Here is a 12,716-nt window from a genome sequence, read left to right as displayed (position 1 = left end):
CTATCTGCATCTGAATTTTTAGTCATGAATGTCACTGCCCATTTTTTGCAGGGCACATGAATAGACTGTGAACAAACTTTCTGCCCATACCAGAATTAAGCTGAAGCGTAGACACAACACAAAGATGCATCTTTGAAAAAAAAGAGCAGCCATTCCACGGTTTCACCTCACTTGCTGCCTAACCTGTGGCAAAGCAGGTGACTTGTGGCATTAGCACAGGGGAGTTGTCTGCACGTCTCCTGCTCTCCAGACTGCCCTAAAGCTGGAACTCCCTAAAATGGAGTATTCCTAAATACTGCACTTCCCTCCTGAGCAGCTGCCTCATCAGTGACTGCAGGGTAAGGGTATGTAAGGATATATCAATTCCTAGTGAGGATAGGTCATACATCTAAGTTTCCATTCATGCTGTCAGTTAAATGGATGGGTGATTTCACATAATTTTTGGGTTTTTAACGATTTTTTTTAATTTCCTTTTCAAGTAAAATCCAAAAAGGTCCTTTGGGAGGGATCAAGGATCAGGGTTGATCCTCTGCTGAGTTATGTTGTTTGCAAAATCAAGTTTTTCTCTGCAGCTCTGAGAGGACATGAAAATATTTATGTTTATTCTGACATGGAGATATTCTACATATCCACCCTTTCTGCTCGATACTTAAGGGTCTGTTAATACAGAAAATTCATGCTTGTGGATGGAAACCACGTGGGTGAGATTACCCAAGGATTAATCCTGTATGGTTTGGGGAGTCACACCGTACTCCTGACAGCTCCCAGACTAAGAACCCTGGGAGGTTTGGGAGCACTGGTGGTTTTTTTTGGTGAGAGGCTGGCTCTGGCCTCACAGCCCCACCCAGCAGGGGCGGTGATGCTTGGGTGTGTTTTCTGCTCCTTCAGAACAACAGGTGGCTGTCTTCCCCCACCCACAGGGCATGGAGGAGGTGAGGAATTTACTCAATACTCAATTTATTTCCAGTGTCTGATGGGAGTAAGGATGGGGGCAAACTGTGCTGGTTCAAATAATACTCATACAGACTGGTAGAGGCTTTTCTTGCCCAAACACTCCCTGTGGCCAGCAGTTGGTTTGGAATAGTGGCACCACCTGAGCCTTTTTGTGAGCTGGTCCTTCAGACCCACAGGTGGGAATGTACAGAGCAGTCAGTGACTCACCATTGGTAGCACTGTGCCTCTTATTTTTGTAAAAAAACACATTTTCTATTGCACATGGACAAGTGGGAAGGGAACAGCCTGCAGGAGGGGAAGGGGATGGCTGTGAGACCTGCAGTGCTCCAAGATGCAGCAAAACTGGGCAGAAGTTCCAGTAACCACTTCTTAAAGCCAAAGAATGCTAAACACAGGCCAACACATCCCAACAGTCTCCTTTCCCAGACACATCCCTCAGGTCTGGGACACTGCAAATGATAATGAGAAGAGGGGAAAAGCATTCTTCTATTTCTCAGTGGGAAAAGTTTTAAAATATACTGGCATTTTACAGAAAAATGAAGCACCCTGAGTGCCACTGTAGAATGTGTCAAGTGGGACAGAGACTTCATGTGAAATCAAGCTTTGGAAAGGAAACTTGTCATTTTCCTGTGAGAAGATAGGGCAGCCTTCCATAAGAGTACTCTATAAAAATACCCAGTCTGCCCAAAGATACCATCTGATATATAAAGAGATTATTCATTTATTTAAAGGACAGTTGCTGAATAAGTTTTAATGTGTTGTGAGACTCTTGTGAATTAACATTCCTTAGTGTGATGGAAAGAAGTTCACAGAATCACAGAATAATGAGGTTGGAAGAGACCTCTAAAATCATCAAGTCCAATCTATGCCCTAACACCTCAACTAGACTATAGCACCAAGTGCCATGTCCAGTCTTTTTTTAAACACATCTGGAGATGGTGATTCTACCACCTCCCTGGGAAGACAATTCCAGTACTTTATTATTCTTTCAGTGAATTTTTTTTTCCTAATATCCAACCTGTACCTTCCCTGATGTAGCTTGAGGCTGTGTCCTCTTGTTCTGTCAGTGCTGCCCGGTGGAAGAGACCGACCCCACCTGTCTGCATCTCCCTTCAGGGAGTTGTGGAGAGCAATGAGGTCACCTCTGAGCCTCCTCTTCTCCAGGCTAAACAACCCCAGCTCCTTCAAACGTTCCTCACAGGGTTTGTGTTCCCAGCCCCTCACCAGCCTTCTTGCCCTTCTCTGGACGCGCTCGAGCGTCTCAACGTCCTTCCCAAACTGAGGGGCTCAGAACTGGACACAGCACTCGAGCTGTGCCCTCACCAGTGCTGAGTAAAGGGGGAGAATGACCTCCCTACTCCTGCTGGTCACACTATTGCTGATAGAGGCCAGGAGCCATTGGCCTTTTTGGCCACCAGGGCACACAGCTGGCTCATGTTCAACCAGCAGTCGACCAGCAGTCGACCAGGTCCCTTTCCGCCTGAACACAGTCCAGCCACACTGTCCCCAGCCTGTAACGCTGTAGGGGATTTTTGTAGCCAAAATGTAGAACTCGACACTTAGACTTATTAAACTTCATGCTGTTGGACTCTGCCCATCAATCCAACCGATCTAAGTCTCTCTGCAGAGCCCTCCTCCCTTCCAATAGATCAACACAAGCTCCCAGCTTAGTGTTGTCTGCAAATTTACTAATGAAGGACTCAATACCCTCATCCATGTCATCTATAAAAATATTAAATAGAACTGGTCCCAGTACAGATCCCTGAGGGACACCACTGGTGACTGGTCACCAGCTGGATGCTGCACCATTCACCACCACTCTCTGGGCCGACCATCCAGCCAGTTCTGAACCCAGCACAGAGTGCTCCTGTCCAAGCCATGGGCTGCCAGCTTTTCTAGGAGTGTGCTGTGGGAGACAGTGTCAAAGGCCTTGCTGGAGTCCAAATAGACAACATCCACATCCACCAGATGGGTCACCTGGTCATAGAAGGAGACCAGGTTGGTCAAACACGATCTACCCCTCCTAAACCCCTGCTGGCTGGGTCTGACACCCTGGCCATCCTGTAAGTGCTGTGTGATAGCACTCAGTATGAACTGCTCCATTATCTTACCTGGTACTGAGGTCAGGCTAACTGGCCTGTAATTACCAGGATCTTCCTTCCTACCTTTTTTTATAAATGGGTGTCACATTGGCCAGTTTCCAATCATCTAGAACCTCACCAGTGAGCCACGACTCCTGATAAATGATGGAGAGCGGCTTCACAAGCTCATCTGCCAGCTCCCTCATCACCCTGGGATGGATCCCATCTGGTCCCATTGATTTATAAATATCCAAGTGTCCCAGCAGTTCTCTGACTGCCTCCTCTTGGATAACAAGAGGACCATTCTGCTCCCTGGCACCACCTACCAATGCCTGAGGACAGTTTTCTTGAGGACAAGCTGTCTTACCACTAAAGACTGAGGTGAAGAAGGCATTAAGCATTTCTGCTTTTTCCTCATCTTTAGTTACTAGGTTGCCTGCCTCATCCACTAAGGAACAGGTTATACTCTTCCTTTTACCATTAATATATTTGTAAAAACTTTTTTTATTATTTCTAACAGAAGTTGCCAAGTTAAGTTCAAACTGAGCTTTGGCCTCTCTATTTTTTTTTTCTACATGCCCTAGCAGTTCTCTTAAATACTTCCTGAGAAATCAGTCCCTCCTTAAAAAGATGATACATCTTTTTTTTTATTTCTAAGTTCTTTCAAACCCTCATTGCTCATCCAGACTGGACATTTACCTTGTCGACTCATCTTTCAGTACACAGGGACATTCTGTTCTTGTGCCCTCAAGATCTCTGTTTTGAAGCACACCCATCTCTCCTGGACTCCTTTGTTTTCAAGGACTGTTTCCCAAGGAACTCTCTGAATAAGTCTCTTAAATAGGCCAAAGTCTGCCCTCTGGAAGTCCAGTGTAGAGATCTTATTGATATTCCTCCTTATTTCACCAATTATCGAGAATTCTATAATTTCATGATCACTGTGCCCCAAGAGTCCTCCATCCTCCACATCTCCCACCAGTCCATCTCTATTTGTGAACAACAGGTCTAACATAGTCCCTCCCCTGGTGGGCTTGCCCACCAGTTCTGACAAAAAGTTATCCTCCACACACTCTAAAAACTTTCTAGATTGCTGTTTTTCTGCTGTATTAAGTTCCCAGCAGATGTCTGGTAGGTTGAAGTCGCCTACAAGAACAAGGGCTGATGATCCTGAAACATTCTCTAGCTGCTTATAGAATAAGTTGTCCACCTCTTCATCCTGGTTGGGTGGACGATAGCAGACTCCAAGTAGGATGTCAGCCTTGGTGGCCTTCTCCTTAATTCTTACCCATAGGGACTCAACTTCATTCTCATTAGTTTCAATACCTATGACATCCAAAACCTCCCTAATATAAAGGGCCACCCCTCCACCTCTTCTCCCTTTCCCATCTCTCCTGAAGAGCTTGTAGCCATCCAGTGCAGCACTCTGGCCATGTGAGTCATCCCACCATGTTTCTGTGATGGCAATTACATCATAGCTCTGCTGCTGCACCACGGCCTCTAGCTCTGCCTGTTTGTTGCCCATGCTGCGTGCATTGGTGTACATGCACCTCAGCTGGGCTGCTGATTTCACCCCTAACTCAGGCTTACCACCCTTGGGCCTGCTTCCAGACAACCCAGCGGAATCCCCTTCCCCTTCAGACCTAGTTTAAAGCCCTCTCAACAAGTTCTGCCAGTTCATGAGCTAAAATTCTTCTGCCCTTAACAGAGAGATGTATCCCATCTGGTTCCAGTAGAGAAGGTGCCATAAAAGTTGCCCCACGATCAAAGAATCTGAAATTTTGCCGATGACACCAACCCTTGAGCCACTTGTTAATGATGTGAGTTCTCCTATTTCTTTCATCGTTTTTCTCTGCCACCAAAGGGACTGAGCAGAACACTACCTGTGCTCCTGTCCTATCAACCACTTGACCCAGTGCCCTGAACTTCCTTTTAATTGCCTTGACACTCCTCGTCACTGCCAGCCTGGAGTATCAGCAGTGGGTAATAAGCAGAGGAAAAAGCCTGCAGGAGGGGAAGGGGATGGCTGTGAGACCTGTAGTGCTCCAAGATGCAGCAAAACTGTGCAAAAGTACCAGTAACCACTTCTTAAAGCCAAAGAATGCCAAACTCCACTAGAGGCCACTCACCAAACACAGGCCAACACATCCCAACAGTCTCCTTTCCCAGACACATCCCTCAGGTCTGGGACACTGCAAATGATAATGAGAAGAGGGAAAAAGCATTCTTCTATTTCTCAGTGGGAAAAGTTTTAAAATATACTGGCATTTTACAGAAAAATGAGGCACCCTGAGTGCCACTGTAGAATGTGTCAAGTGGGACAGAGACTTCATGTGAAATCAAGCTTTGGAAAGGAAACTTGTCATTTTCCTGTGAGAAGATAGGGCAGCCTTCCATAAGAGTACTCTATAAAAATACCCAGTCTGCCCAAAGATACCATCTGATATATAAAGAGATTATTCATTTATTTAAAGGACAGTTGCTGAATAAGTTTTAATGTGTTGTGAGACTCTTGTGAATTAACATTCCTTAGTGTGATGGAAAGAAGCTCAGTCCTGACCTGTACCTCAGGGTCCATTTTGGCTGAGATCAGATCACTCAGAATTTGATGCTGTCATTTTCCATCAGTAGGTCTGATATTTTATGTCAGTAGAAGCTGAGTCTGTCCTGCAGACTCTTGGATACAAGGCTTTTCTGCAGATAGTTGTGCTGGGAATCTAATATGGTTTAGTTGCTGATTTAGTACGTTAGAACAGGTCTAGGTAAGTGGTAGCTCTTGAATGGAGAAGTTTTCCAGGGTAAGTCAGATGTTGAGCCTGGGCGAGGCTGCCTCATGATGGCTCAATGAATGACACATAACAAACCAATTTGAGCAGCATAGATTTTTGTTAATTTTAAATGTCATTGACTAACTCAGTAGCCATCTGTCTTAGTTGGATTAATATCCTAATCATCACACAAAATTTTGGCTCTTGTGCAGTACTGAGAGTCGAGGAGCCAATCTTCAGACGTGGTGTGAAGCCACCATCCTGCCTGGTGTTGTCCCCATAGAGGATAACCTGAATCCTGCCATTTTTCCAGGGAAACACAGCCAAGCATGGCATGGAGAGACACTGCTGAGAGTGATTTTTTTGCAGTATTCCCTCACACAATCACTGTTCTAGCTCACTGTCCCAAGCCAGTGGGACAGGGGCTTGGAGCAACCTGGGATAGTGGAAGGTGTCCCTGGCCATGGCAGGGGGTGGAACAAGGTGATCTTTAAGGTTCTTTCTAACCCAAACCATTCTGGGATTCTGTGATTCACAGGGGTTAATGAAGTAAAAAGGAATTATTCAAGAAATCATTCAAAAGGAATTATAAGGAAGCAATGTTTAAAAGGTTTTGTACTCAATACATCAGTGAGAAGTAGCACTAGTCCTGCCCACACACCCAGTGGGCATGTCAGTGGTCATTCTGCTTCCCCCCTGCCAACCATCTGTAAAAGCCCAGATAGTCCCAGTCCAAACAGCTCACCCAAAGTGAGCAAAAATCCAGTTGTACACAGAGCATTTGAAGAAAAAATTTGTGCTACTATCACAGGTCCATGTGACAGTGTCTTCTCTAATTTTGCACTGGGTTTGTGTGAGGACTTTACACTTTCCAAGCCCTTGGAGAGAGGGGAATTGGCAAATAAGAGTGTATGTATCTGTGGAAAACATCCAGGGGGTTTTATTGCTGAACTAGAGTTAGACTGTAATAAAGTGGATAAGCTGTGTAAAATACCTGCCCTTTAGAGATGTGGCTGAAACAATTCACTGAAGGTTTTCCTGTGAGAGGCAGTGGTTCTCCCAGGAGTGCTTTGCCATATTTGGTTCCATCTCTTCCATCCACAGAAGCAAAGGCTACCTCTGTACGTCACTCATAGCACTGGGTCAAATTGTTGTTCCATAAATTCAAATAAACATTTCTTTCCCCTATGAGATTCCATCAGGATATTTGAATGCAATCGTATCTTTCAGTGCTCAGTGAGTTTATTTTCCATCTGCATGTTCCCTATTAGTCTGTGTCCAAAGCTGTTCCCACTATTCCTTATTGCAGTGCCAGGCCTGGGCATTTCCTCAGCTTTCTTTGGAGGGAAAGAAATGAAAAAAACTTTGGAAGAACTCGTCTGTCTTTTGAGGAAGAAAACCCAATATGGATATGAGAGAACATGTTATTATGAACTTGAGTCTCTTAGGAGAGCAATGTCAATTGGGCTCCCAAAACTTACACTGCATTTTAATAACTGAGTGATACTGGGGAGCCTAAAAGCATGGGAGCATAAAATGTTTGTATTCAGCTCAGTTAATATAAAGGAGGAGAAAGGAAGAGGTAGAGTGTCTTATAAGTTTTTTAATCTCATTTCCTGCTGCTGCTGCTTCTTTTTATTTTAAACCTTGCTTAAATTTTGGCTTTGTTCTCTTTCCTCTTTAAAGTTCTGTCTCTTTTTGATGTCTGGTGTGCAACTATTCACTAAATGGGTTCTAATGCCAGAAAGACATAGTTCCAGCAGGTGATGAAACATTTTTATATTTGTGAAACTCCATTGTTTAATTGCCATTCAAGTGAAAGAGAACAATTTAATGTTTTCCTTCTTGAATGGGAGAAATGCCTGAGAATTTTCAAGCCACTGACAATTTCTCTGTGTGTCCCGTGGGCTCTTCCCCCTTACACCACTTAAACTTCGTTGATTCAGAGAGGTCACCAAACATAGGCTCCAGGACACATTCTGCTATGTTTCTCTGGGTTTTTGGCTGTCATTAATGTGGTTTTTCCCATTTTCTGCAAGGCTTTTAGAGGGGTGTGAGCCTTCCCTGACGGCAGCAGGTTTCTGTGATGTCGATTTTGGTGCCAGCAGCCAGCGACACTCTCCAGATGCTGCTGAGGCTTCTGCAAGAAGTCGTGGGGCTCAACAGGCAGCCAGAGCTTCTTTCCACCACCTTTGCTGAACAAAACACCTTTCCCAAGCACGGAGCCCTCTTTGCTGTGGGCTCCCTAAGTGGTGGGGATCCTGCTGTGCATTTCCACGTCTGTGAACTGCTGCCCGTTCTCAGTGCTCTCTGGGGAGGTGATGGGGGACACAACGTGCTTCAGGCGCAGGAGCATGGAGAACAGCAGGATCAGGAGGAGAGCCAGGAGGGTTAGGAACAACCCCACGTACACATAGAGGCCGGAATATTTGTCTGCTGTTGTGTCTACTTCAGTAGCCAGAGTTGGAAGGTGGACACGGCCAGTCAGGTTTCCGCGGAACTTGAAATAAATCTCAGTCATTGCTCTCTGTCAGCTTTGGTCCATTTTCCGTGTTTACCTTCAGATCTCCTGTCTCCCCCCACCAGACTCACAAAGGAGGTCAGGAGAGGGAACTTAGCACAGATGGCATGATGGCTTCTGCAAGAGATGCTCCATCCTCTCGGTGTCAAGGCTGCTGCTCACACAACTGAGCAAACTGCGAGGGACAGGCCTCCACAGACCATTTTGCACGTTGCTGTCATAATGACAGCGAGCATCACACTTGTGCTTTACACTTCCTTCTGGCTTTTATTTTATCCTAAAAATACTTTAGGCCTCCTTTTGGTAGGTCACCTCCTTTGGATGGTGAAAAGCTTTGGTCCTTCTCTCAAGCTGAGCTGTGAAGGTTTGCACAGCTTTGGTCTTTGCAAGCGTTGTTTTTCCAGACACACTGAGCAATCAGCTTTCTGCCAGCTTCTCTCTCCCACAGCAGGTGGTTTATCCTTGGGTGAGCTGGGGAAGGTTGTTTTCTGCTTTGCCAAACATCTGGGGGATCTCTTCTCTCCTAATTCAGGGCTTAAGGAGTATGGAGTTCTGAGTTTCTCATTTGGAATGGTCAAAAAGTCAGCTTTCTAAAGGGAAAAAAGTGTGAGAGAGAGAAATGACACCAGGTACCAAAATAGCCTAGCCTGCACGTGGTATCTTTAGAGCAGTTAGAAAAGAAAACCCCAGTCATGCTCCTGTGAGACACTTTGAGATGAGGAGAAGCACTGAGTATTTAACTTCAGAAAAACACTGTACAAATCTAATTGTTGATGCCCTCTCTGGTAACACATTACTTAAGGGTACAAGAAGGCCCCACAAGCTGTGGAATCAGATGTCAGAGAGGAAGGGGAGATATGAATCCAAGCATTGTTTTTCACCATGTGTCTCATTTATTGTGTCTCAGCACCCTCTTTTTCTGAGGCTGGATGCACCTGGCAGCTGTCCAGAGCCCTACCTGTCCCCCTGGAGCAACTCTGCTGCAGGATGTGACACTTCCCTCACCTCCTGGCAACAGAACTTACTAGAAATTGGGGGAATCTTAACATTTTTGCTGTTTCAGTTCTTCCAGCTGGAAACAGAAATGAAAATTCTGAAATTTCACTGTAAATGGTACATTCAAAAGCATAATGTTCTGCTCTGGTAAGACCAGAGCTTTGATTTTAGCTGAAACAAAAATGAAAGCACCAAAAAAACTGATTCAATCATTTATAATGTTCACTGCCTATAGACCTACACAAGATGTAAATAGAGTAATATTAGCATAGTAATATACTAATATATGGTAATATATATAATAATATATATATGATAATATATATGATAATATATATATTTATGGTAATATATGATAATCAGAATAAATGAAACATTAGGTCAATAGGATAAAAGCTCTGACATGTAAACAGTTCACCTAAATGACATATTGCTGCAAAATATTTTGACTTTCAAGGGACTCAAACTTTCACTACAAGCAAGCAAGACCTGCTTTGGCTCGTGTGATGGGGAAACACCTGATTTGCTGAGTTTTTGGAGAAGGAACATGGGTGCTTGGATACACTTTGCTTCCCAGCTCCTTCTTCAGCACCAAAGCATTTGAGATAACAGCTATCCAGGTTAGGGAATACTGGACCAGATCCTGCTCAGTAACAAACTGGCCCAAATTGCTGATGGAAAAAATGACCTGGGGATTTGACTTCTCCAGTTGCTGTGTGGGCAGTGGACTCTGAGCTCTGCTGTGTGAGGGAGGCTGTGGGCAAGCTCAGTGTTTTTCCAGGGGCTGACCCAACCCCTCTGGAGCCATTTACTCTGGCAGAGGGTTTGGTGCTGATGCAGAGGAATGGGCAGGGCAGCCAGGCTCTTTTGCTCTCAATTACAGGGCAATAACTGTGATTTTCACACTTGGAATCTATAAATGGAAATTCTTCCCCTGTGAAGAATATTCTCATGTTACACAGCAGGTGGGAAATAGAGGGTGTGAAGATAATTGTATTAAATTCTGTTCTTACAATATGATTTCTCTGCTGATAATGAAGTGCAACCAGTCTGGAATCTGACACTTGTGTGAGTTAAAGTACAGAGCAATGTCTTTGCCATCCCATCTGCTCTGTTACTGAGAGAAAAAGCCAGAGCTGGTTTCTCTCCTTAACGAGCAGAGAGCCTAATGGCTTTATATCCTTCATAAAATTAGACTGCAGAATGCTAAGGACATTAGTCTGAAGTTCAATAATTAACTACAAACCAAGATGCTGAATTAGTAAAGCTCAGCTGGGTATTTATTGATAAAAGGAGCAGATTAATAGTAAGAAGTATTAGCAATGGGGAGCTGGCACTGTTTGGGTTTTTTTTAGGCTCAACTATAGATTTGTCAGGAGCAATCAACTATGCAGACTATTGGAAGCTGCAACATTAACTGCATCTTCTCCAGAAGTAAGCCAGAAATAATTCAATAGCTCCAGGCAACCCCAAAGATTTTTTTGCTTTGCAGTCTACCAATTACCCCATTGAGCACATCTCTTTGGATACCAGTAGATTTAGATTTTGTACACTTCCCTTTAAGGAAGAGAAGCTGAATGACTGTAGAGACCAACATGATGTGAAAATAAGCGATAGGCAATAATTCTGTGTGTAGAGCAGGTCAGGCTATAACGGTGTACGACTCACACTAGAGGAGGCAGAACCTCACTGGTTTCCGTGAGGAGCCCTCAAGTTCACGGACACAGGAGCATTCCCTGTGATCTCAGCTTCCAAGATTTAGTCATTCTCTGGCTGAACAATTCTGAGTGATCGCTGGTGCTCAGTGGGTGCAGACTGATTCCAAGCAGACACTGAGGTTTTTTTTATCAGTTTGTGGCTTTTTTTAATCAGGGATTAAAAAAACCCAAACCCAAACCCAACACATTTCATTTAATAAAAATCTGCAATGAAAATAGAAGCCTTCATATACAACAGGAGAAGGGTTTTTTTTCCCCAGAGTGTTGCTGAGCCAGGAAATTCATCAGCCAAAACTTCATGGGCACTGACATTAGCAGCCTCCCACTGCAGCTATCAGGGTCTGGGGAGCTCCAGGTCTGGGGAGTGTTCATGAAGCCTGCATTGCTCTACTCTGCATGTTTGGAGGTCACAGGGGAGCAGAAAGAAAGATTTTCCCCAAACAGTGCACACAGGCAGCACAGATTGACTCTGCAGCTGCAGTAAATATTTTTGTCTTGCCCACCTGCTTGCTTCTACTCCCATGTTCAGTGCGAGCACCACTTGCCAGCACAGCATCTCTGAAAGTGCAGGCAACTTTCCTGAGTTCCCCTTGGCTTCTCCTCCCACTCTGGCTCTCACAAACAGGTAAGTGGGAAAAAACAGAACAATTACTTGTGTAGCTTCTTCAAGTGCACCCAACCGGCTGGCAAGGACAGGATGGTTTGGGTTTGAACACACGGCACCACGTGTGTTCTGTCCGGGTCACCTTTACAGAAAAATGTCAGCACTGAAGAAACGCAAAGAAAACATCAAAACTATCAATTCCATCCATGGCTTGCATTTCCTCCCTCAGACCCAGGGAGGGTCTGGGGGGCAGAAGAGAGGCATGGGGGTGATTGCGTCTCCTCTTTTAGTGGCAGAGAAGCTATTTTGTTCTCATGCTGAACACGTGTGAGAGTGCTGGCCGTGCTGGGGCACGGGGAGAGAAGAGAGGAAAGCAGAGTTACCTTTCCGAGCAGGCAGCAGTGTTGGGATGAGGCACCAGAGTCCCTGCTTCAGACCACGAGCTTGCTGGCGATGTCCCTGGGAACATCTCCTCCCAGGCGGTGGATCTGTGCAGAAAGGATCTGCTGTCCTACCGCTGGAGTCAGGACAGCGTCCTTCCAGCCAAGTGCGCTTCTCCTCCTCTGCTGTTATCTCCGTGGCAGGCAGGGATGGCTCTCCCTCCCGACCCCGGGATGCCACCAGAGCAGGGTGGCTCTGCTGATGGAGGCACCGCTGGCTCCCTGCGGGCGGCAGGGGAAGGGGCGAGGAGCTTCTCTGGCTGAGCAGCTCTGGGGCATGGAGGCAGGCAGACGCCTCCCTCCCTCCTTCCCTCCCTCGGCAGCACCAGGAGGGGACGAGCCGAGCTCCGGCTCCGAGCGAAGGGAGGGACGCTCTGAGCTCAGCTCACTGCAAAGTTTGTGCGAGGCTCGGCTTAACTCTTTCGTGCTTGCAAGGATGCGCTGCCTGCTGGTTGAGGAGTGAGAGGGTGAGGAGTCAGCTGTCCCTGGAGGGCAGCTGAGCAGTTCCTCTCATTTCATTTCATTTCATTTTGTGGGGGGTGCAAGGGTTTTGGTGGTTTTTTTTTTTTGTTTGTTTGTTTGTTTGTTTGTTTTTGTTTTGTTTTTGTTTTGTGCCTTCTGGTGAGGGCTCCTAGCT

The 12,716-nt window shown here is 45.6% G+C and overlaps 1 protein-coding gene across 1 annotated transcript; it reads right to left on the bottom strand.

The window, feature by feature from the left end:
• Nucleotides 1-5,473: 5,473 nt before the first annotated feature.
• On the bottom strand, nt 5,474-12,343 carry SERTM2 (serine rich and transmembrane domain containing 2). Its single transcript, XM_053956154.1, has 2 exons — nt 12,023-12,343; nt 5,474-8,911 (listed from the first exon to the last, which is right to left on the bottom strand). Exon 2 carries the CDS (start codon nt 8,319-8,321, stop codon nt 8,046-8,048), a length of 276 nt encoding a protein of 91 aa, XP_053812129.1. The 5' UTR covers nt 8,322-8,911; nt 12,023-12,343; the 3' UTR covers nt 5,474-8,045.
• Nucleotides 12,344-12,716: the final 373 nt, after the last annotated feature.

The sequence above is a fragment of the Vidua chalybeata genome, chromosome 14 (assembly GCF_026979565.1).
Source record: "Vidua chalybeata isolate OUT-0048 chromosome 14, bVidCha1 merged haplotype, whole genome shotgun sequence".
Taxonomy (NCBI): Eukaryota; Metazoa; Chordata; class Aves; order Passeriformes; family Viduidae; genus Vidua; species Vidua chalybeata.
This window is presented reverse-complemented; position numbering and strand designations above follow the sequence as displayed.

Coding starts and splice junctions, on each gene's coding strand:
- SERTM2 (XM_053956154.1), bottom strand. CDS start 8,321: ATGACTGAGATTTATTTCAAGTTCCGCGGAAACCTGACTGGCCGTGTC.